Source organism: Odocoileus virginianus, chromosome 16 (genome assembly GCF_023699985.2).
Source record: "Odocoileus virginianus isolate 20LAN1187 ecotype Illinois chromosome 16, Ovbor_1.2, whole genome shotgun sequence".
Taxonomy (NCBI): domain Eukaryota; kingdom Metazoa; phylum Chordata; class Mammalia; order Artiodactyla; family Cervidae; genus Odocoileus; species Odocoileus virginianus.
Genome location: NC_069689.1, coordinates 56,928,153 through 56,953,377, shown reverse-complemented (window position 1 = coordinate 56,953,377; position 25,225 = coordinate 56,928,153). Strand labels below are relative to the sequence as shown.

The following is a 25,225-nucleotide window of genomic DNA, read 5'->3' as shown; positions in this document are numbered from 1 at the left end:
GAACTAATATTCCACATGCCCCAAGACTGGGGAAAAAAATGTAAAAGAACCTGCCTGCCAATGCAGGAGATGCGGGTTTAGTACCTGGGTTGGGAACATGCCCTGGAGAAGGAAATGGAAACCCAGTATTCTTGCCTGGGCAATCTCATGAAGAGAGGAGACTGTGAGTCCACGGGGTCAAAAAGAGTCAGACATGCCTGAGCGACTTAACAACAACAAAAGGACAAGAGGACCGAGGTTGAGAAGGTTCACCTCCTGGGCAGTGTTAACGGGGCCAGGGAAGTCACCAACTTTGCAAACTGTAAAGTGTCAATTATTAGTAAAATCGTATTTGTTTGATTCCAAGATGCCGTTGTCTGTAAAACGCACTCTTGTTTTGATGACTAATTATCAAGTACAAAAAGGAAATGTAATCATATGAAATAAACGCATTGACTATGAGATGTAGTCTGACATCAGAAATGGTAAAATATAAAATAAAATGTGCATTTTGGAATCAAGGAATCCGGCACCTCTATAATTGCCATCACACCTACCACACTTCTCAAGACTATTCCTGTGTCCTCTCTGGAAATGCCCCAACACCATGAGTTTTCTTTGGGAGATGATGGAGGACAAAGCTGACCTGCCCTGGGGGTCTGGGGATGTGTAGGGGTTGGTCTTGTGGGCAGACAGATGGACAGACAGACAGACAGGCCTCCTGTTCCGGCCAGGTGAGGCACACGAACGCCACTGCAATGCAGTTCTATGATTTAAAAAATAATGGTGACAAAATGACACACAACTTACTTTTTCAGAGCTTCTCTCAGATTCTTAAATCTGCCCTCTGATGACACAAGCTTTTGGAGCTTGTCAATCAAAGCTTTAGTCTGGAAGGAATGAGAAGCATTTACTAGCACACAGCACAGATCAAAGCCTGCGGCTCTGGCCCAGGGCCAGGGCCTTGTTCCATCTTGAGATGGGGCAGGTGGGTTCAGGGACTTCCTGGGTCTAGCAACTTGATCCTGAACTCATGAGGAGGTAGACAAAGATCTTTGCTTTGTGTACCCATGTTCATACATCTTTCAGAAACTGTGGGTGGGGCCAGGAGGGTCCAAGTGCTGGGGTCCTGAGATCTGGGTTGTTGGGAAGGATGTGATGGGTAACTCCAGACAGCCGGACCCAGAACAGGGCATCACTGATGTTTCACCATCATGACCTTTCTCATCACTGTACCCAAAGGATGTGACCATCTCCTCACACCTTCACTTTTATATATTAGGGGCACCACCCAAATTTAACAGGCTTCCCAGGTGGCACTAGTGGTAAAGAACCTGCCTGCCAATGCAGGAGACATAAGAAACTCAGGTTTGATCCCCGGGTAGGGAAGATTCTCTGGAGAAGGGCATGGCAACCCACTCCAGTATTCTTGCCTGAGAGTCCCATGGACAGAGGAGCGTGGTGGGCTACAGTCTATAGGGTTGCAAAGAGTCAGACAGGAGTGAAACAGCTTAGCACATGAATTTAATAATCAAGAAAAAAAAAGATGGTGAATAAACTTATCATCAAAGAAGAAAAGACCATGATGGAGCAGAGTAAAGTCTGCAGCAGAGGGTCCTCTCTGCCAAACAACCAAGGCAGGCCCCGCCCACATAGTAGGTGGAGCCACTCAGGTGGTTGGTGTTTGTCTTAAGGGTCCAGGTGGGTGCTGCGGAGCGTGTCCTGGGTTGAGCCTGGCTTTGTGCTTCTTCCCCCGCACGACCTGGGGAAAGTCCCTCACCTCGGAGCTCCTCAGCGCCCTCATTTATAAAATGATGAGATGAGTAGTGACTTCCTTTCTAGCACCAAGCCTCAAGATCCAGAACATGGTTGAGAAATCAGGCCAGAGACCTGCCGTGCACCATAGGATTAATTTTTATATGAGAAACCTACCCACAGAAAACAATAAGCCAAGTCTTCATTTGGATGGAAGAAGAGATCAGTGTTGCTCTTCAAGGAGAGAGAATGGCAAAACACACCGTCCCTCCAGGCTGGTCCCTCCATGTCAATTAGAAATGTGGTCACCTAGTTTGGAGCAATCCTGCTCAAAGCAAAAATGTATTCTGGGTCTGATGAAAGAGACACATGTTAGGAAGGAAGAAGCCCCATCAGGCCAAGGGTGGATGATCCTGCTTTCAAGATGGCTGCTCTCAGATGCCCAGGCCAACCTCCACCCCAGGCTCCCATCCACCCTCCTGCACTTGGCCTCTTTCCAGAGCTGTGCCCTCGCTTCCTCTTCTGTCCCCTCCACCTGCAGAGAAATGAGATGCTGCTGAGGCCAGATGTGGGGACTGAGGGTCAGAGCACTTGGTGGGCTCTGTTGCCTCCATACTCAATGCATCCATAGGCAAGTTCACACTCAACACACATACAGAAGATGGAAGGGTGGGTCCAGATGTTCCTTAGGGGCAATACTCATTCAGATAGTCCAGAATTGTGGGTGACACAGCAGTTACACACTCACAAAGCTCCAGGTGAGGCATCACCATGCTCGTTGTCATTGTTTTTCAGTTGCTAAGTTGTGTCTGACTCTTTGCAACCCCATGGACTGCAGCATGCCAGACTCCTGTGTCCTACACTATCTCCTGGAGTTTCTTATGTCCATTGGGTCGTTGATGCTACCTAGCCATCTCATCCTCTGTTGTCCCCTTCTCCTGCCCTCAATCTCTCCCAGCATCAGAGACTTCTCCAATGAGTGAGCTCTTCATATCAGGTGGCCAAAGTATTGGAACTTCAGCTTCAGCATCAGTCCTTCCAATGAATATCCAGGGTTGATTTCCTTTAGGATTGACTGGTTTGATCTCCTTGCTGTCCAAGGGACTCTCAAGAGTCTTCTCCAGCACCACAATTTGAAAACATCAATTTTATGGTGCTCAGCCTTTTTTTGGTGCTAGTGGTAAAGAACCCACCTGCCAATGCAGGGGATATAAGAGATGCAGGTTTGATCCCTGGGTTGGGAAGATCCCTTGGAGGAGGGCATGGCAACACACTCCAGAATTCTTGCCTGAAGAATTCCATGGACAGAGGAGCCTGGTGGGCTATAGTCCATGGGTCTCAAAGAGTCGGACACGATTGAGCACATGCACACACTGGCTGGCACTATGTCTTGAATGACATCCTGGAGGCAGGCCAGATCACACACCTTGCCATCTAACTGCCCTCAAGTTGCACTCTCCTAAGAGAAAGACTTCAGGATGGTCTAGGCAATTTCCTCCCAACTCTATGACAAAGATGATGTAGAGAATGAAGCCAAAAAATTCCCAAACCCCCAGTGGGATGGGAAAACAAAGCCTGGTCAGAGGGCCTCTGGAAAAGATAACATCATTCTGATGGAACAGGGTAGAAGAAGAAAGATGCTGACCTGAAATGGGTCACTCGGACTCTGCCCATAGCCATGTTTGAATCTCGACAGACTGAACAGCCTAGGTGACCTGGAGGTTCTATGGCAGCCTCGCTCAACCTCAGACTCCAAGAGTTCATGAGGTGAACAGATGTGGCCTGCTTCCCTGAGCTCCTGCACTGCCAGCCCCTGTTCTTCCACTGGCAAGGGAGGCATCTTCCAGCTTTTGTCCTGAGCCCGGCATCCCTGTGTGCTAAGCAAGTGGCCCAGCCTCACTGGGTGAGGTGTGGATGGTAGGGGTGCTCTGCAGTCCTGCTGTCATCTGGAGCTGGAGTGACTGGTTGGCAGTGGAAGGGCAGCAGAGATGTCCCAGGATATCCTGAGTCTGGCTGTTTATCTAAAGAGGAGGGATTTATGGACCTGCTGCCTCCCTGGGGCACGGAAACATGAGCTGTCATTGGCATCAGAAGAGTAGTGAGGAGCGGGTGATGAACAGAACCATGAGGGGACACAGCATGCCAGTTCAGAATGGCCCAGATGAAGCAGGCTCCTTGGAGACCCTGGGCCCCACACAGCTCACCTTGGCTGTAAGACCAGACACTATATTACTGATGCCTTTGGAGGCATCCCCTGACCCCTGGTGGTCCCTGTCCAGCTTTCAGAGACATCCAGTGCACCTAGGAGGTGGCCCAAACGCCTCCTCTCAGAAGAGCTGTCTCCTCATGACCCCAGGGCATAGAGCTTTACTCCTGAGGAAGACACTGCCTTAAGGTTTTTCAGAACCAGGTTCTGAGTGAATAACTGTTAAGTTCATATATAAGATCAGCAACTGTCTAATGGGTAACAGGGACAAGTTAACTCTCTCAGGGCCAGAAGGGCTGTGAAATCAAAGTCTGAGGAGAGGACTTGCAGGATCATCTGACCACCATCTTGGTAACCTGCAGGTTTGGACTGAGATCCCCAAAAAGTCACCACTCCTTTGTCCCAACTCAAGGAGCAGCGTGTTGGGAGCAACAATTACTGTCATATGTCCCACTCTGAGGTACTGACTATTCAAGTGGGAATTAAAGTCTCCCAAGGTGCCAGTGCCACACTGTGGGCCTGATATCTGGTCTCAGGTGAAACGGGAGACGAGTTCTCTAGTTTACCTGAAGTGTTGGCCCTCACCCTGTCCTTCATCCGCCTATGGATGGTGGCGGTCTCTGGTCTCCCTGCCCCAGCCCCAGCCCATCCCACCTTCCTGCTGGTACCTGCTTAGAGACTTTAAGCCAAGTCTTTTTCAGCCGGAAGATTGCGCTCCGGTTCATGGATGAGGTGATCTCCAAAACAGCATTGTAGTTGTGTAAGCATCGGCATATGTCGGCCACGGCCACCCACTTCTCGATCGTGCTCACCCTCGCGTTGATGTCCTCGTTGCGGACGATTTCTGAAGCGATCAAGTTACTGATCTTTAAGTCCATGCAATAGGACAAGAGAAAAAAAGTAAAGGGAATAAGTACTGTAAAGATGATAAATCACCATTATTTGCAGATGAAATGATTGAAAATTCCCAGAAGAATGAATTGGAAAACTGCTAGAATAACCAACAGAGCTCATCAGGGTAGCTGGTTAAAGATTCAGTATACAAAAATAACTTTTAAAAATATAGTAGCAATACCAAATTGGGCCCCAAAATCACTGCAGATGGTGACTGCAGCCATGAGATTAATAGAGGCTTGCTCTTTGTAAATAAAGCTATGACAAACCTAGACAGCATATTAAAAAGCAGAGATATCACTTTGCGGACAAAGGTCTGTATAGTCACAGCTATGGTTTTTCCAATAGTCATGTACATATAGGAGAGTTGGACCATAAAGAAGGCTGAGTGCTGAAGAACTGATGCTTTCAAATTGTGCTGGAGAAGACTCTTGAGAGTCCCTGGGACAGCAAGGAGATCAAACCAGTCAATCCTAAAGAAAATCAACACTGACACTGGAAGGACTGATGCTGAAGCTTAAACTCCAATACTTTCGCCACCTTATGTGAAGAACTGACTTACTGGAAAAGACCCTGATGTGGGGAAAAGATTGACAGCAGAAGGAGAAGGGGCCAGTAGAGGATGAGATGTTTGGATGGTATCACCGACTCAATGGACATGAGTTTGAGCAAACTCTGGGAGAGTGGAGGTCAGGGAAGCCTGATGTGCAGCAGTCCTTGGGGTTGCAAAGAGTTGGACACCACTGAGTGACTGAACAACAGCACCACTTAGAAAATACAATGAAAAAGACATCACCTTCAAAATACCAGTGGGAACCTGTAAATTACCTGGAAACTTTTTTTTTAATTACTTTATTATTCTTATTGTTTTTTATTTATTTTTTGGCCATGTCACACGGCATGTAGGATCTCAGTTCCCCGACCAGGAACCTGCTCCCCCTGCTTTGGGAGCATGGAGTCTTAACCACTTGACCACCAGGGAAGTCCCTACCTGGAAACTTTAATGAGAACTATGTAGGATGCTCCATGAAAAATAAGGTTGTCAAAGGTAATAAGAGGATTGATTAAGGAAGAAAAGGATTAGAGTTCAAAATGGGAATGTAAATACATCTTTTTTCAAAACTAACAAGCACGTTTAATGCAATCCAATAAAACATGCAATGGGAGTTATCTTGAAAGTCTGACAAAGTGATTCTAAAGTTTATCTGGAAGAACAGTTAATAAGAGTGAATGTCTGAGGGAATCGCCCACCATACAACTAAAGCTTGGAGAAGACACACACTTTGGGGCAACCCTTGTCTCGTTCACATATCCAAGGACTCCTCTATCCTGCCTCCAAAGCAAATAATCACACATACACAAACAAACTAAATGAGGGCTGGACTTGGAGTAGCCAGGGGTTGGGGAGGTGGTGGAAGCTGGAGCTCAAACATCAGAGAACTAGAACTGCAAGGAACTGGGGCAGCAGGAAATACTGGCCTTGCCTGTACATTTCTTTGCATTTCCTTTGAGTCTACAATTGTTTTAAAATAAAAAGTACAAAAACCATGACTTGTTATTAAAAAATAAAGAGGACACTTATAGATGAATATAAATTATAGGGCTCTACCACCCAGAAATATTCTTCTTTAGAAAAATTTCTAAAGGACGTACATAAATAAGAATGAGTTATAAAATGATGTAGGAATGGAAAACTACTGAAGTGAATCAGGAAGGAATGATAGCACAAAATAGCACACATATTATAAGCCTTAATTAAATGGAAATTTTCTTTTCCATAAAGAAAATACTGAATTCAAAACAGTTTTACACGTTATGTAATTTTTTAAAAAAGGAATAGATTAGTCAAATTTTCCAGAGAAGAGAGAATGAAGGAATACTTGCTAGTTTATTCTATGAAGGTAGTATAATCTTGATACCAACACCAGATAAAGATAACCTTAAAAGAAGGAAAAAGTACACATCCTTTTGTTTAATATAATATGAATATATTAGATTTGTCCATGGAATGCAAGGATGTTGACTATTAGAGAAAAATGTATAATTGTCATTCATCACATCAATAAAGGAGAAAAGCCATATGACCATCTCAATAGATGCAGAAGAATGTTGATAAAATGCAATACTTATTTATGGTAAAAACCATTATTAGCAAACAAGGAATAAGAAAAAGAATTTCCTTAACTTGATAAACAAATTTTATCCTAAATGGGGAAATATTAGAAGCACTCTTTAAGGTGGTTCAGATAGTAAAGAATCTGTCTTCGATGTGGCAGACCTGGGTTCAGTCCCTGGGTCAGGAAGATCACCTGGAGAAGGGAATGGTTACCCACTCCAGTATTCTTGCCTGGAGAATTCCATGGACAGAGGAGCCTTATGGGCTACAGTCCATGGGGTGGCAAAGAGTTGGACACAACTGAGTGACTAACACTGATAGAGATGAAAACCAAGAACAGGATTCACTTATCACCATCTCTGTTGAAGACTGTGGTCCAGGGGCCAGGTCTAGAGGCACCCAGAGTGCAAGTGCATGCACCTGAAGGTGAGAAGTTCCTTAAATTTGTCCCTGAGCACTTCATTTGACTCACACCAGTTTCAGCCCTGATCCTGGAGATCCCAGCCAGTACCATTCAATAACACCAAGAAGACTTCCCTGGTGGTCCAGTGGTTGAGAATCTGCCTGCCAATGCAGGGGACACAGTTTCGATCTCTGGTCTGGAAACAGCCCATATGCCACTGGGCAAAGAAGGCCATGTGCCACAACTACTGAGTCCAAGCTCTAGAGCCCGTGCTTTGCAACAAGAGAAGCCTATGCACCACTACAAAGAATAGCCCTCATTCTCACTCCAACTAGAGAAAGCCAGGGTGCAGCAACCAAGACCCAATGAGGCCAAAATAAACAAATTAAATAAAATTTTAAAAATTTAAAAGAAGATTTGTTTTAAAAGGTAAGACAAAGAATTAAGGCCAATAGGGCTGGAACCCAGCAAAGACAAAACCAAACCAAACCCTGTGTTAGGGAGAGATTAAGAGCCAGTTTCAGGCCATGATTATCACCATCAAAGGGGTGCCCATTCTGTGCACCTGAAAAAAAGGTGAATTTTTAACAGAGATGGCCACACGCCAGGTAGTGATGATGGCAGTCCTCTGCAGGAGGTGGATTGTGTGGGTTCAAAGTGGGCTCTCCTGCTGATGACTGGGGATGAAATTTAACCTCCTCAAACCTTAGTTTCTTCATCCATAACAGAGAATAAGATGAGGCTGATGAAATCCTGAGCACAGTGCCTGGCACATGGTCAACATGTAATAAATGCTCGCTCCATCGTCTCATCCTTTACTTACTTGAGTCCTGGGCACACAGTGGGGGAGGGTGGGGGGGGGGGAAGAGGGACTTTTTTGCTGCCTCCTGCTGTGGTTAGAGTTGTGAGTCAGGTGTGGTCAGACTCAGGCCTCGTGTGTGTTTCCTGAGGGCCCCGTCCACTTCATCACGTCTTCTCTCCTGCCGCACATGCTGCTTTCCACTCTGCAGCCGTGTTCGTGACAGGGCTCCTTCTCCGAGCTCCGAAGCCTGGATTGTCTGTGTTTCCTCCCGGGATGAGGGTCCGCCCCTGGCTGTGGTTGGCGTCATGTGGCTTTGACCAGGCAGTCAGGACAAGTGGGATCATGTGCTCCCACTTCCAGCCATCAAAGGCTCTTGTGTTGATGATTAAATGCAAAGGAATGAAGATGCTAAGTGCAGACGCCCTTAAGGTTGTCACGAGGCCAGGAGTGGACGGGTCCCTGTGGTTGCAAGTGCTGGAACTAGCGCAGATGTGGGGAAATCAGGAAGGGATATTTTCCCCAGGACTGGGGCTTTGCAGGGGAGGAAGGCCATGAGCTACCAGACATAGGTCAGGAGAACTCAGGCATTTACCTTTCAGAGTCTTGGTGTCTTCATGTCTAAAGTGCGATGACAGCCCCATCTTTTGGGATGGGTGTAAACTTTGAAAGAAATTATTTTGCATATAATTCACAGGCTCAGAGAGGACCCAGCTGCTATGGATCTAGCAGGTGTATAGCCTGTTCTGAGGGTCCCACCAAAGAGAAACCTGAAGAAAAAGGCACTGCACCCCCCACCCCTATACTCACATCATTGAAATGCTTAGTGGTTTTCATGATATAAGGGGTCCTCTCATTCTTTTCCAATTTCATCCACCCTTGTCCGAAGAACTCCCTGTAGGAAGTAAGGGAGAAACCCAGAGTGGGTGGGGTTAGGTTTGTTCTTACTGATTTCTCTTCTGAGTTCTCTGCTTTTTGAAGTGGTCATTACTGGGAAGTGACTTTGTGCAGAGCCTTTGAGAGGAGGGGACCCTGGGGTCAGGTCTAGTTGTGCCCCATATCAGCTGTGTGGCTCTGGCTAAGCCCCTGGAGCCTCAGTTTCCTCATCTGTGAAATGGGAATAATGACAATACTCTTACAGGGTCATGTAGAGGCCGAACTGAGATTTGGTGCTGAAAGCACGTCAGGTCTGGTTTTGGATCTTGCTTCTGACAGGGAAAACCCTCCATTTTAAAGTCACATTGCAGACGTTGGTCTGCAGAACAGGAAGGACAGAAGGCCACAGAAAGGGCCAGATAGACGGATAAAGGTGCCTACAAGCCATGCCACAGCATGTTCTGGGAATGGCGACCTTACAGGACCACAGGCTGTCCAGGCCTCCAGGCAAGCTCCTTATTTGACAGTGACTGTGACAGAGTTCCATGGGCAAGAGAGAGCATTAACTACTGCCTCTACGCCTGGGAGATGTGGCAGGTTTATAAAAGGCTGACACTCCACAACCAGCGGGGGCAGCACCCGTGTCAGTGGGGGCCTCTGTGTGTGTCCGGTGGGGCTACCTTTCTAGAAGGCAGAGATCCGGAGTCCTGCAATGAATTATGACCTCAGAATCGGTGACTCCAATTTCAGGAAACAACTCTAGGACACTTGTCAGAAACCCAGAGATATATTTAGTTATGAGGAGGCTTTTTGACCTCCACCTTTAAGTATAAAAGTGAAATCTGAAAACAACCTCAAGGCTTGGTGCACTGCCAGGGATACAGTGTACTTAGTAAAGACGGTGTTCACAGATACCATTCTGGCACAGGGAAGATGAAGAAAATGTGATATAAATCATGTAGGTGGTACAGTTATGACTACCTGGGGGTGACTGACTACAGGCCAGAGGAGGTTTGGATCAGGCCTTGGGGCTTCTTCAAAGGCCAGAGCTGTCCCCAGAGTCCATTCCTGCACATGCATACACACATACACATACACATGCGTGTGCACAAATTTGCTCACACGTACATACGTGCACACATGTGAACACATACTCTTTCTAGACCGCCAAAAAAGGAGCACGGAGTTAGAGATGCTTCTGGAAAACTGTGTGTGTGCGTATCCATGTGTATGTGTGTGTGTGCGCATGTGTGCATGTGTATGTGTGCAGGTGTGTGTGCATGCACAGGTGCAGTTGGTAGGGAAGGAGGGAGCCTGGGGACAGGAAGGGACAGGAATCCTTCATCATCCCTGCCGGCACATGCATTTATGCTTCTCTCTGTGGAGCATCAACCATGCAGCTCTGGAAATCTAGCGCACATGCTTCAGGAGGGGGATTCAGTTGTGATGGTGCCTGAGGAGGAAGGCGGGGGCTGGAACCCATGCCCACTCACTCATAAGGGATCTTCTTGAAGACGAGGTGGTCCAGCAGGGTCAGTTGCTCCGCAATCTCCAGGGCTGAGTGGTTTTCAAAGGGCTCGGCCTTCACGCCTTCAGCCTGAGAGGAGCAAGGTCCCAGTCAGGCCCGCGAGGGGCCCCTTCTGGCTTTGGAGCCCCTTTCTAGAGGGAACATCCATCTCGATTCTGCTAAGTGGGAGGGTGAGGCGTGACTGGGGAGGCCCCCCCTCCCTGGGAGACTGTCCAGCAGCGGACGGTGGGAGCTGGGAACCATCATCTGCTGTGCCCCGTCTGTGTGTGTGCATGTGTGTGTGTGTGTGTGTGTCTGTAGGCCTGTGCTGTGCTTTAGTCACTCATGAGATCATCCTTACGTCAACACACAGGTGAGACCACAAAGGTGTCTGGAGGTTAATGAGCCCAAGGCGCTCAGCCAGGTTGATGGGGACAGAGCCCAGGCTGTCTGATTCAGGCTGGAACCTGTTTCTTCCTTCTGGTCCTGTCTGTCCACACCTGCTTCACAGAACTTCCTTTTAAATTTCCTTAGGGGAGGACTCACAGGTGCAATAACCTCCTGTACCTCTGACCCGTGTCCACAACACAGCTGTTTGCCTTTGTCCTGGGTACAAGTCCCTGCCCCAGGGCCACAATGGACACCACGTTTAAAGGTGACCACTCCCCAAGCCCTCGACTGGGGAAATCTTCAGGAAGCACTCTAGGGAAGTGATGTCCCCATGGCTGGGATCAGACAAGAGGAGGCCTGCAGCCTAGAGGCCTCTGGGAAAGTCTGGTGGATCCGGAAAGGGTAACTGGGCTCTCATGGGAGGAGAGTCAGGAACACGGATGTCCCTGCTCCGCTCCTGGGTGCCGACTGGGCTGTATAGGAGGCGACAGCTAGCTACCCCGCCCAGAGGGCCCAGCCAGTAGCACTAATGACAAGGAATGCGGGGGTGACCCCGTGTCAGGGGAACAAGCCTCCATCCTGGACGGAGTCTTCCCACTTACTTCTCAGCAAACTGTCATTGAGAACTGCCCAGGCAGATCCTTGTGAGACAAAAAGACCAGAAAACACAGTCCTGGCTTCAGGAGCTGCAGGCACAGGCTCAGAGCAGGGACAGAGTGTGGGCAAGTGGAGGAAAGAGCTCCTACTGCAGCCTGTGTGTGGTGTGTGTGACGTTGTGTGTGTATGTGTGTGGTGTGTACATGTGTGTGAGGTGCGCATGGTGTGTGTATGGTGTGTACGCGTGTGTGTATGGAGTGTACATGGTGTGGTGTGTACTCGTGTGTGATGTGTATGTGTGCACGGTGTTTATGTGTGTACTGTGTACATGTGTGTGGTGTGTACATGTGTGTGAGGTGCGCATGGTGTGTGCGTGGTGTGTACGTGTGTGTGCATGGTGTGTATGGAGTGTACATGGTGTGATGTGTACTCGTGTGTGATGTGTATGTGTGCACGGTGTGTACGTGTGTACTGTGTACATGTGTGTGGTGTGTACGTGTGTGAGGTGCGCATGGTGTGTGCGTGGTGTGTACGTGTGTGCATGGAGTGTACATGGTGTGGTGTGTACTCGTGTGTGATGTGTATGTGTGCACGGTGTGTACGTGTGTACTGTGTACATGTGTACTGTGTACATGTGTGTGGTGTGTATGTGTACATGTGTGGGGTGTGTGTGTGTGCGGGTGGTGGGCGTCCATGTACTCCCCCCAACAGAGTCGCCCTGGGCCAGGCACGGTCTGGGCAGAAGTCCAGATACAGCAGCCTGGGTGTGGGGACACGATGCCATCAGGAATGACAGTTCTCAGGAAGGCAGTGGCGACGTGGGGATGAAAGCGGCATGGGCCACCTGGGATGCTCAGGACCCTCATGAGGAGGAGCCCCCAGCCTCTGAAGCAGGGGTGACAGGCAACCAGCAGAGCCCACCCTGAAGGCCGGCCTGTCCTGGGGTGAGGCCGTGAGCTGGGGTGGGTGCCCAGGGCATGGACACCTGAGGAAGGGGCCTGGTTGGGAGGCGCGCTGCCCAGGAGGAGCTGGCCGGCCCCCAGGAGGGGCAGGGCCTGGAGCAGAGGCCTGTGAGCGTCGTCACAAGAAGCCCCACTGCTCTCTGGAGGGCCCTGGGGCCTCCTCCAGACTGGACATGCCTCACGCAGGCCCTCAGATTCTGGGAATCACGTCAGGGTTGCGGGGGGAGCTGGGGGTGCAGCTGGGTGGGCGGCCGGCCCTTTGTTCTTGAAGAGACTTGGCTACACATGAAGTTGAAATGAGGGCCCTCAGGCTCTTAATGGGTGAACGTTCCGGTCAGGCCCCTGTTGGGAAACACGAGCAGTGTGGCTGCTGCCTGAGTGTCCTGGCCGGGGTCCTTGGGCGGGTGCCTGGGGCACAGCCCTGTAGCACTGCTCTTGAGGTTGGGGTGCAGGCAGGGCGCCAGCTGCCCCACAGATGGCTGCCCCCACCCCCAGGGCCAGGAGAACCCACTCTAAGAGTCAGGAGCGGGGGCGGGAGGGAAGCAGTGGGTGCAGGACTCAGGGGCCTGAGTCTTCCCATCGGCTACTCTGAACAGGCTGGATATCACTCAGTCTGACGAGTGGGCCTCCACCTCCGGGGAGGTCAAAGGTGGCCCTGAGCTTCCTTGGTCGCAGTGAAGGGCAACAGGGGTCCAGAGGGGGCCCAGCCAGGCCCCGGAAGCACACAGACCATCATCCCTTCCACCGCATGGAACCCTGCCTCGAGCTCTGCCCAGGGTCCCCTCACTGCCAGGCAGGTGGCCACCTCCCGTGACCCGGCCACCTACCACCTCCCCCTGCCTCAGTTGCCTCATCTGGAAGATGGGGATAAAGATACAGATCCACAGCACTATTGAGAAGAGTCCTTAAGACTCTGGCACATATTGGGGAGCCTGTCCACACCAGGCCTGACTTCTTACCCTCCTCCTTCCAGGGACAGGGTGAGCAGAGACAGAGGCGGCTGGTCAGGGGAGAGATGAAAGCAGAAGATGAAGAAAACAGAGGAGTTGCTGTTATCAGTTAAATCTCCCTCCCCAAGAGATAAGGTAAGTCCTCTACATATGAACCTTCAAGCTGTGAACTTTCAAAGAGGTGAACATGTGTTCGCAGGTCCAGTCGTGTGAGTTAGTTCACATGTCTGGTGTACACTGTCACATGCATGCATCCTCTAAAGTGGTTGTGCTGTGTGTATTTACTGTACAGTCCTATATAGAGGATAGCAGTGCAGTGTCTTTATTTCAAGTCCAGGATGTCCAGAAGCAAGCGAAAAAGCAGAGGTGAGGAAGCTGGTACTACTGTACTTTTCAGGGTACTCTACTGTAAGATTAAAATGGTTTTCTTTAATTTTGTATTTGTTTCTTACGTATCATTTGTGTGAAAAGTATTATAAACCTATGACCTAGAGTACTATATAGCTGACTGTGTTAGTTGGGTACCTAGGCTGACTTTGTTGGATTCATGAACAAGTTGGACTTAGGAGCATGCTCACAGAACTCGTTTGTATGTAGGGGACATACTGTAGTTGAAGTCCTCAACCGTGGGACCTGTGACCGTGAACTTACTGGATACAAGGCCTTCAGAGATGTACTCAGGTACGATGGGGTCACTAGAGGGGGCCCTCATCCAGTATGTTGTTCCTGTTGGTCAGTTGCTCAGTCATGTCTGACTCTTTAAGACCCCATGAACTGTAGCACACCAGGCTTCCCAGTCCGCCACTATCTCCCTGAGTTTGTTCAAGTTCATGTCCGTTGAGTCGGTGATGCTATCTAACCATCTCAGTATCTTTCTAAGAAGGGGAAATTTGGACATAGGGCCGACACACACAGAAGGAAGAGGACGTGGAGACAGCTGGGGAGGAAATGGCCATGTGACAACCGAGGCAGAGACTGGAGATCCTTACAAGCCAGGGAATGCCCAGGGCCACCAGACGTGGAAGAGGCCCAGGAAGACCCTCCCTTGGAACCTCCAGATGGAGCATGGGCCCAGCAACACCTCAATTCCAGACTTCTGGCCTCCAGAACTATGTGAGATGAAAATTCTGCTGTTTTAAGTGCCCCATTCCAGGGCTCTTTGTTAGGGGAGCTCCAGGAACCAATACAGGGGATGACTGAGCTTCACTGGGGGGTCTTGGGGGTGGGATCCTGGGAGCCAGGTGGCCAGGGAAGGACAGACTTGGCCAGCGAGCAAGAGGGCAGGCCTGGCTCACCATCTGTGTGATCTCCTCCAGTGTGATCTGGTTGTCACCCGGGTCATCCTGGGTCAGAGTCCTGGGGGGTGAAAGGGAATGATGAGCCCCGAGAAGCTGGTGACACCCCTTGCCTTCAGGCAGTCCCCTCCCCACCCCCACACACAACCATCCTCTGTCTCTGCTTTGCATTTCCAAGGCCAGGAGCCCCCTTGCCCCTCTCTTGTCATTGATGTCTTCAATGATTCAGCTCCTTGACCCTCCTGGATGGGTGAGGCCCCCTCCTGGGGCTGCTTCAGCTCCTAGGCTTCCTGTGGTCTCAGCCCCAGGCTCCCCAGCTGGGAACGGCCATGCCTGTGCCTGGTCCACTCCTCCAAATCTGCCAGGAGCCTCTGAAAGCAGGCTGGTGTCCCTTTTGTTCCTGTAGCTCAGGTACCTGGGGCTGGGCTTGGCATGTGGCTGATGCACCGGCCGGTGGGGTGATGGGACGAATGAGTGGAAGGAGCTGCAGGCTGGAGCATCAGAGAGGCCAGAGGTGCTGGGGAGCCTTCCAGATGGGGCAGGGGGAACAGGGGAAAGCAGCAAGGTGGTGGTCAAAGGCCCAGAGGTGGGAGGCCATTCACAGCGACTGAGCAGTGGTCCTGAGCAGTGGGTCCTGAGCAGTGGTGGGGATGAGGGCAGAGCTCCTGCGTCAGGCCAAAATGCTGAGCCCTCATTCTGACAGCAATCGTGAGTCTGGGGGACGGGGCCAAAGAGCCAGGCCATGGCTGAGGGACAGTCCGGAGGCCATAGGGCCTGCCTGAACCACCCACACTCTCCCTCCAAGGAAGCAGACTCACAGCTGGGGCTCTCTGGGTCCACCATCCACACCAGGGCCCACTTGACTCCCTGCATTCAGCAGCAGTCTAAACAAGCTCCCCGTCTGAGGGTCACCTGACCTGACTTGACCCGTAGACCTAAGGTCTAGCACAGTCCTGCACGTCTCCTAGGATGAGGAGGAAGGGCATGGAGGACCTGGGGGCTGACTGTGTGTGCACGTGTGTGTGTGTGTGTCTAGGCAGTGGGTATGGCAGAGAGGGTGGTCTGGAAGTGATGCTAGGATGTGGAACCTGCAGGAATTATGGGCCTGTAGCCCTGGCCTCAGGAAAGCAAACTGGATGGTCTGGCTGGAGGAAGCCTGGAGACTGGATTGTCGGCCAGAAAGTGGATGCAAGTCTATGACCACCGGGCAGGGAGAGAAAGCTGTAGCCGGACAGGAAGTGAGGTCAGGAGGCCTAACCCTGAGTCCAGGCACCTGGGCAGGGCCAGAAGGCAGCCTGAGTCAGCAGGGGTGGGCGGTGGGTGGACCAGGGCCTGCGTCTGACACCCCTGAGACCTGCAGAGGTGATCTCACCGCAGCCTCACCACAACCCTGGAAGTGGGTGTTGTTAACCCATTTTACAGAGGAGGAAAAATGAGGTTCACAGACAGGACTTGCCTGAGGTCACACAGCGCATCACTCAGCCAGCAGGGCTTGGATATGTGCCGCCTGACCTCTGACCTCTGCCAGGAGATGCCCAATCTGGCACAGGAGGAAAAAGGATAGGTCTGGGGACAATTTAATTCAATTCGACCATATTCCTTGGAGCACCTGGAGACAGGCTCGCCAGTGCAATTGGACAAAGCCCTCCTCCATGACAGTATATTCTTTTAACAAAATTTTGTATTTTAGAATTTTTTTTTATTTTAAAATTTTTATCGGGATATAGTTGTGTTACTTTCTGCTGTGAATCTGCTATATGCATACACATATCCCCCCTTTTTGGATTTACTTCCTATTTAGTGGAATCGGGAATGTTCTTTAAGATGCCCCCTGTGGAGGCACCAGCTCCCTGTGGCTCATGTGACTCAGGAACTAGAGTTTAAATTGTATTTAATCTTAAATATTTATTTTTATTTATTTGGCTGTGCCAGGTCTTAGTTGAGGCATGTGGGATCTTTAGTTTTGGCATGTGGGATCTAGTTCCCCGACCAGGGATCAAACTTGGGCCCCCTGCATTGGCCGCCCCCCTGCCACCCAGTCTTAGCCACTGGACCTCCAAAAGTCCCTATTTAATTAATTTAGATTTAACACTCATACATCACTAGTGGCTATCACACAGGTCAGCATGGAATAGATGGGTATCAGCAGTGGGTGTGGATGCGGAAGCAGGCACAAGTCTTATCTCCAGGTCTGAGGTGGGTAGGTGGAGGGGAGGACACACATGGACAAGCCACTCCAGATCCTGGTTGCAGGGGTGTTGTCCAGCCCCCAGGCTGCCCAGGGCTCCGAGATCCTCCCAGGGCAACCGCCTGAGACATTCCTCTGGTCTGGGGAGGGCCCTCCTCCCCCTTGCCCCCTGCCTCTGGCTGGCTGTGCGCAGGCAGAGGGCAGGACCCCCATTCAGCAGGCCGTCCCCAGCCCCCACCTGATGATGTTGGCCGCAGCCTTCCGCTCCTGGGTCAGGAGCTCTGGGTCATGCATGACCTCCTCCAGGAAGCTGATGACCTTGCATTTGAGCTCGTCGTTGGTCTCAAAGTCCTGCAGGGAAGACAGGAGGGCGGCTCTGGCTACTGTTCCAGCTGCCCTGAGGTGGTCCCTGCCTGGCCAGGGCAGAAGGATGCAGGCTATGCCCACTTAGGCTTCCTGCCTCATCTCCCTCTTCCCCAGCTGCCTGCCAGGCACCAGTGGAGCCGACTGATCTGGAGGTAAAAGGCGCTGTAAGGTCAAGGAGCATCCTTGATTGCTACAGCCCTAAGCCAGGCCCTGGGAGGTAGCCTTGATGTAGACAGAGGTGGAGAGCAGAGGCCCCTTGTCCCCTTGGAATATCCTAGGTCCCCTTGTAGGGGATCTGAGCAGGACCTTCCGAGAATATCAGGGCAGCTGGTTCCCGGGTCAATGATCTTGGGTCCCCAGCAGCTCGCCTGGATTGTGGGGCATCCCTGGGGGTCCCACCCACCTGAGAATGCTTGGACACCCAGTGTCGGAGCACGTTCAGGACGCGGTTGGTGGCTGCTCTGCGAATCACAAATTCCTTGTCTCCGTTTCTCTGGTCGGGGGGGAAGCCTGGCACACAGGTGACAGAGAGGGGAGAGGGTAGTGAGGATAAGACACCCCAGATCTGGGGGGGCCGGGGGAAGGACGGGGGTGCTCTAGGTGGGGTATGAGACAATATCTGACAACCAGCCCAGGTTCTGACCAAGGAGTCCAGATGGCTCAACTTCCTGTGGACACAGTCCATACAGGCCCGCTTCTCCCGGACCTCTGCAGCTTTCAGGGGCCGCTGGAGGATTCTGGCGGCCTCTACTCCACCATGAAAGTGGGAGGCAGAGCGGGTGGCCGAGCATCCGTCAGGCAGTGGGCTTGACTCCAAGCAAAGGTTTGCCAAGTCGCAGAGAGGATGGGTGGGGAGGAAGGGGCCCCCAGGCAGGAGGCTCAGCACTGCCAGGGCCTGGGGCAGCAGGCACTCCATCAGAAGGGGGACAAGCCCTTGGGGTGGTGCTGTCATCAAGGTGGTGAGCCAACCCTGTACCTGCACTGGCCAAGGACATCCTCCGGTACTTCTCCTTGTTCGGGGTGCCCTCGTTGGCACCCGCAGTTGCTATTGCGAAGGCAGAGGCTGCTGACAGGGCGCTGCGGTTACTGTCCAGCTCACGACAGGAGGTCATGACCACTCCATTATTGTAGGAGAAGAGGGGGAACTCTGTGGGGAGCAGGGGATCAAGCCTTAGCCATTGCTGATCCAGCCCTTGGCTCAGGAAACCATGGGTCTCAAGGCTAGAAAGGCCTCTGGACAGGCAGGCTGTGTTCACTGCAACCAGGCTGGTCAGGTGGCAGGCATGGGGACTGGTCTCCTGCTGCGGTCCCCAGGGAGGGACACACCCATGCCACTCTGTGTCACCCCAGGGCTGCCTCAGAGAAAGCCCCTGTCGGCCTCCTTCTGCTTCTCCTGCTTAGATAAGGTCCCACCAGCTCTCCTGCTTCTGGAGAAAGTCCAGCCACCCCTTGCATCTCTTTGCAGCCCCAAACCTTTTACCTTGTAGGCCCAGCTGGGCCCAGGCCTACTCAGGGACAGCCTCGTGTATTATCTCACCCTTTATGCCTATTTGGAATGAACACATAACCTGTGCAAAGTCTGACATGGATAACTCACACTGACGGGCTCCCTGGCATCATTGTGGGGGTGGAAAGAGCACTGCAGTCCAAGTCCTCACCCCCCTTACTAGCTGTGTGGCCTTGGATAAATTACCTAACCTCTTTGAGTCTATGTAATCTCGGGATAATACCTGCTTCAAAAGGTGAATGTAAAGATTAAAGGAGTTAACACAGATGGAAGTATTTAGTATTGTGTGAAAAAAAAATATATGAAAAGATATATATATATATATATATGTGAAAAATATATATATATATATATATATATGCCCATGGACTTCCTGGTGTCTCAGTGGTGAAGAATCTGCTTGCCAATGCGGGAAGATGCAAGTTTGATCCCTGGGTCAGGAAGATGTCCTGGAGGAGGAAATGGTAACCCACTCTAATATTCTTGCCTTGGAAATCCCAGGGACAGAGGAGCCCAGTGGGCTACAGTCCATGGGTCGCAAAGAGTCGGGCAAGACTTAGTGACTGAACAACAACACATATATGCCATGGAATATCAATGCAATAACAATCATCATTTTTTTTTTTTTAGTAGTGATATTAGTAGAATCTCACTCCAGAAACCTTAAGCTTCATCTTGGAGAAATCTCTGGAGAGTAGCCATTCTTAGGACAAAGTACTAGTCCTTAGGCACTGAGGAACAAATGACTGATTTTAAAACTCAAGGCTTATTTCTGGAACTTGGCTGTCTGTGAGTTCTGCTTCCATGCAATGTCCTGGCAGTCTCTCTCTGCTGGTGGGTGACGCTGTGACTTACTGGGTCTCCTGGGAAATCGGGGAGTTTGGGGTTCAGGCTGCACTTTGTATGTGGGAGCAGGGGCTTGAAGAGGCAGCTGGAGACACAAGGGGCTTCTATGAGCTCATGCCTCAACTCTGGGCTCCTCAGAGCACCCCCCCCCTCCGCCAACCTGTTATGTGTGGGGAGGTGCTTTATGGGAACCAGAGCCCCAAATGGCCCCCTGAGAGCCCCCCTGGATCTTGAGTCTGAGACTTGGACCCGGCATCATCACAACCTCCCAGAGACTCTTCCGTCAGATGAAAAACAGGAAGGCCCCTCTGCAAGGTGTGATTAGAGAGCCAACACAGAGCCTGACGTGTAGCAGCAGCTCAAGAAGCTCCTTCTGGGTCTTCCCTGGTGGTCCAGTTGGTTAGGACTTCACTGTCCAGTGCAGGGGGTGCTGGTTTGATCCTTGGTCAGAGAGCTAAGATCCCACATGCCTCAGGGCCAAAAAACCCAAATATAGAAGAAATATTGCAACAAATTCAATGAGGGAGTCAGTGAGAGTCACTCAGTCATGTCTGACTCTTTATGACCCCGTGGACTGCAACCTGTCAGGCTCCTCTGTCCATGGAATTCTCTCCAGGCGGGAATACTGGAGTGGGCAGCCATTCCCTTCTCCAGGGGACTTTCCTGACCAAGGGATTGAACCCAGGTCTCTTGCATTGCAGGAGGATTCTTTACCGTCTCGAGTCACCAGGGAAACCTGGATCTTCCATAAATGAAGCCAAAAGATGGGCCTTCCTGCCCACCTGGACGGGGTGGGTTACACAGCGTTGTCTGAGGTCAGTGGAGGGACTGCCGAGAGGAACAGCAGGATTTCCCAGCCAGCGCTGCAGCCCCAGAGTCGCCCCCAGGCTGGGAAGTGCAGCCGGGTTCCTGCACTGAGTCACTCACAGAACACAAGGCGTGACACCCACTGGTCTCCCTCAGCCTGACCTGCTGCCCTCCCCAACCCGCATCTCACACAACATCTGGAATCTATTTGCAGTTCTGGGTTGGTGAGCTGTACCTGAGGAGTTTTTGCTTTTGACCGATTTTGGTGTTGTTGGAGATTTGGTGGGGGATGTCTCAGCGTCACCATCGTCACTCTGGTTTTGATCATTGTCTGACTCTTCCCTCATGGAGACTTCTGAGCCTGGAAGGAAAGAAGGAAACAATTTGGCATTTCTCAAATAATCGTTGACTTTTTCAAAAAGATTTTAATATTTTTGGCCTCACCATGTGGCACTCGAGGTCCTAAGTTTCCCAACCAGGGATCTAAACCAGGCCCTCTGCATTGGAAGCACAGAGTCTTAACCCCTGGACCTCTAGGGAAGTCCCTAGTCATTTTTTTCAGCTAAAGTCCATGCTTTATTCAGATTTCCTTAGTTTCTACCCAGTGTCCCCTTTGTAGCCTAGGATTCCACCTCGGAAACCAAATGACATTTACTTGCCGTGTTTCCTGGCTAGGATTCTGCCCCTTGCTCCTGCAGGATGGCCTCTGGGACTCTTTGGTAGGCTGTCACTTTGGTAATTGACTTTCAGCCATGTGCATCCCGTTTATTGCACGCGCCACAGTAAATGTCACCTGGTATGGAGGTCCTGGGGGCTTCACCCCTTCCCAGCTATGCCCTCTGTTGGAGGTTCCCCTGCCTCCCCCCTTCTCAACTCAGAGGAGAGAAATTCCAACCATCTCAAATTTTTTTCCAAGGCCTGCTCCTTGAAGGCTGGGGGCTTCTGTCCAGCCCAGGGTTGAGTATGTGTGCATGTGTGTGCGTGCATGCATATGTATGCTAACCACTGCAAGGCTGGTGTCACCCAGGATGTGGGCTGACCTAACCTCAGACAGAGACAGACAACCATCCAAAGGGACACCATCTTGGAATGGTCGGGTTTCTGAGAGCAGTGAGGGCCCAGCCTGGCCGCCATCACCTGTAGCCGTCATCTCCACATCCAGCGTCGCAGGTGTGTGCTGCACTTCACGCTGTTCCCTGAACACACAACACTCTTCCGCGCCCCTTAGTCTCTCCCACTCCATTCCGCTGGTCTAGAATGTTCTCCCTTCCTCTATATGTGACACATCTAGATCTGACAGGCCCTCCAGGAAGCCTTCTCTGACTCTCCCCAGGGTCTCCTGATCACCCCTCCAACAGAACACGCATCAGGAGTCCTATTTCCATGTCTAGCCCTGCTTCTCAGCCACACTGTGAATCCTGGGGGCAGGAGCCAGGTCTGCTGCCCTCTTCTCTCGCAGGCCCTGACCGAGGCCCGGCCTAGGGCATGTATGCTGCAGAGATGGACAGATACAAGGATGCAGGAGGAAGCGGTTATCAGGGCAATGGGACACATGATGATGGGGGGGGGACAGTCAGCCACCTTCCTGAGTGTCTCTGCCTGCCTCTCTCCCACCCAGCCTCTGCATGGCCACCGTAATCTGGCTGGGCCCCCTCAGCCTACCCCTCCTGCCCCAAGGGAGCTGGCCAGCCTCCGTGGCCGTTGAGCCTGGGGGCATCCACTCACTCTGCTTGCTGAGGGCAGATGGCTCTTCGGACTTCTCGATGGCAGTGTCACCCTCATCTGGGATCTTGTTGGTGAAGCTGCTGGACACGTAGAGCTTGCTGGGGTCCAGAGTAGCTTTACCAAAGGGTGACATGGCCGAGTACATGCTGGTGTAGCCGTTGGAGCTACAGCTGAGCGCGGCCAGGTCCAAGGCCTTGCCGCCTGTGATGATGGGGATGTTGAGGGAGAGCTTCCGCCGGCGGCTGGGCGATGATGTCTTGGTGATGGACAGGGGCGGTGGTGAGGAGAACTTGCGGGTGGCACGCGGGGACTTGGGGGGGTCCCCGTACAGGAGCTTGTTGTTCTGGCCGCTGGCGAACAAGAGCTCCAGTGACCTGCAGGGGTGGGTGGGGTGGGGGATGAAAACAGACGGTCAGCCCAGTGGAGCCTGACTGCCTGCCCAGGCCACGGGAGTCCTCTGTCTCTGGTCCCCACCAGAGGGCAGTGGTGGCTCCTTCATCTTCATGATCCCTGCACCTGGGGCAGGTCCTCTGAGCAGGCAGGTCTGAGAGGAGGCCACGCCGGAGGGGCCATGTGGTTCAATGGCCAGTGGCCAGGTTTCTACGGGCCCAGGAGTCCTGCTCTGGGGGGCGGGCATGGGCTTTGGTGGGGCAGCGGGTCTGCCTGAAGCTCCCTCTTCACCTCCCTCTGGTCAACAGCAGCGGCTGACCTGACATTCTGTGGGTCCCCTTGACCTGTAGGCTTCTAAGAAAGCTCCCTTTGTCCCCTGCACAGGCCTGGTGCCACCTACATGCTCTGACCTCACCCAGGTCCACACAGTTAATGAACAAGGAAGCTGGGGCTCAGAGACGGGAAATGACTCCTCTGATGCCTCCTGACTCTAAACCCAGTGTCCTTTCCACTCCACTTGGGTGCTTGCCCTCCACAGGCGGAACCACCCTGAGTGTGCAAAAAGGGGCTATCTCCTCTCTTTACAGCAAGATGCGGTCTAAGCAGAAAAGGGATAAGATTCTCCCTCTCTCGGACTTTCTTCCCACCCTCCCCCATTCTTTCCTTGAGTCCACCCTTTCTGTTTTTTTTCCTTTCTCAGTGGGGAAGGTGGGAAGAAGGGCAGGCCCTAGGGTTCAAGGAGGTTAGGGAGGATACAACACGGTGACCCCCAAACTCTACCCCACCCCTGGAACTTGGAGGCAGGAGGAGAAAGCTGGGGCCGAGCAGGAGCGTCAGGCAGGCCAGCCCTCTCCCATGTCTTTGCAGAGGGCAGGCTTGTTTCTGGGACAGTGCTCACATCTGCCCTTTAGGTTCTAGCCTGAGGCTGAACTCAGTTTCCCTCCGGGGCCCAGGAGGTCTGTGGATCAACCCGAGGTGGGGTTGGGGGGTGGGGTCAGGTGGGGGGTGTGGAGGAGCCTGCCCACCTGGCGGGGATGGCACTGATGGGCTTCCTGTAGATGGTGATGAGCTTGTCCAGGACCACAACGGCGGTGGTGAAGACGCGGTAAGAGTGCAGGAAGGTGTTGAGGAAGTCGATGCTCAGGAAGCGCAGGTCGGTCAGTCGCTCCAGTAGCCGCTCCACGCTGGCGTACCGGATCTGCAGCACTTTGCAGGAGTTCATGGTTTTGCTGAAGCGAATGTCCACGTCGTCGCAATACAAGGAAGCGTCGGACCTGAGGAGGGAGGAGGGAGGGATGGAGGAAGGACTTGGGTCTGAAGGTGCCTGAGTCCATGGCTGTCTTCCCAGCCAGGCCACGCTCTCCCTGAGGGCTGGACCACGGCCCAACCATCACTGTCTCCCCAACACACCAATAATCAAGGATGCAGTGGCGTATGATGGGAACAAGGAAAGCTTTGGAAGACTGAAGTTGTGAAAGAATGGGCTACAACTTCTTTTTCCCAATCATGCCCGATGACCTGACATTATGAAACTCCTAGAAGTGTTAGATAAAATACAATAAACTTAAAAATAATATAGTGCTTGCACTTCCCTGGTAGTCCAGTGGTTAAGGATCTGTGTGCCAACGCAGGGGACACAAGTTCGATCCCTAGTCCAGGAATATCCCCCATGCCATGGGGCAACCAAGCCTGTGCACCACAACTGCTGACCCCTTGAATACCTAGAGTCTATGCTTTGTAACCAGAGAAGCCATCGCAATGAGATGCCTGCACACCGCAACTAGAGAGTAGCCCCAGCTCGCTGCAACTAGAAAAAGCCAGAGTGTAGCAGAGAAGGCCCAGTGTAGCCAAAACTAAATATAAATAAATTAATGAATAATGTGCTGCCGAGTTCACAAGCTATGAAGAAAATCTGTTCACAAAGCAGATTTGGACATGGCTATTCAGAGCAACATTATTCATAATTGTGGAAAAGTGGAAACGACCCAAATGTCCATCAACTGATGAAAGGATACACAGAATGTGGTTGTCCATACAATGGAATATTATTCAGCCATAAAAAGGAATGAAATGCTGATATACACTGCAACATGGATGACTTCTGAAAACATGCCAGGTGAAAGAACCCTGTCACAAAAGTCCACATGCTGCAAGATTTCATTTCCATGAACTGTCCAGAACGGCCAAATCTACAGTCACAGAAAGTAGGTTAGTGGTTGCCAGAGGGTAGAAACAGGGGGGAACTAGAATGACTACTAATACACATGAGGTTTCTTTTGGGGGTGATGGGAATATTTTGGAATTAGCAGTGATGGTAGCATGACCCTGTGAATACACTGAAACCCACTGGGGTCGGGAGAACTCTTCATAAACTCATCCAGATGCTTAGAACACCTGATGGACATCACACTGCCTTGGCTAGGCCCTAGCTCCTGGCACGCTCGCTCCATCAGGCCTGCCGTGGAAACCAGGTAGGTGGGGGTACCCTTTCACACACTTGCTCCACAATGGTCTGCAGCTCCCCAGGGTGTGTACTTCAAGAGGCAAAGAGGCAGTGGGTCCTGATGTTTGCTTTGGGCAGGACAACATCCCCAGGGTGGGTCAGCTGGCTCCTGGTGTCTGTAAGGGGGACAGAGCATGCTGGGGATTCAGAGGTTCAGATGGAGG

General features: G+C 51.6%; 1 protein-coding gene across 1 annotated transcript in view; it reads right to left on the bottom strand.

Moving 5' to 3' along the window:
• Nucleotides 1-25,225, bottom strand: part of RASGRF1 (Ras protein specific guanine nucleotide releasing factor 1) — a 103,030-nt gene that overhangs the window by 13,055 nt on the left and 64,750 nt on the right. Inside the window, exons 14-24 of the mRNA XM_070478259.1 lie at nucleotides 23,584-23,832; nucleotides 22,169-22,542; nucleotides 20,679-20,804; nucleotides 18,260-18,430; nucleotides 17,687-17,793; nucleotides 17,156-17,268; nucleotides 14,730-14,790; nucleotides 10,522-10,625; nucleotides 8,963-9,047; nucleotides 4,609-4,806; nucleotides 790-869 (exon numbers count right to left, since the gene is read on the bottom strand). Of these exons, the coding sequence (XP_070334360.1) occupies nucleotides 790-869; nucleotides 4,609-4,806; nucleotides 8,963-9,047; nucleotides 10,522-10,625; nucleotides 14,730-14,790; nucleotides 17,156-17,268; nucleotides 17,687-17,793; nucleotides 18,260-18,430; nucleotides 20,679-20,804; nucleotides 22,169-22,542; nucleotides 23,584-23,832 (1,668 nt within the window). The remainder of the gene's footprint in view (nucleotides 1-789; nucleotides 870-4,608; nucleotides 4,807-8,962; nucleotides 9,048-10,521; nucleotides 10,626-14,729; nucleotides 14,791-17,155; nucleotides 17,269-17,686; nucleotides 17,794-18,259; nucleotides 18,431-20,678; nucleotides 20,805-22,168; nucleotides 22,543-23,583; nucleotides 23,833-25,225) is intronic.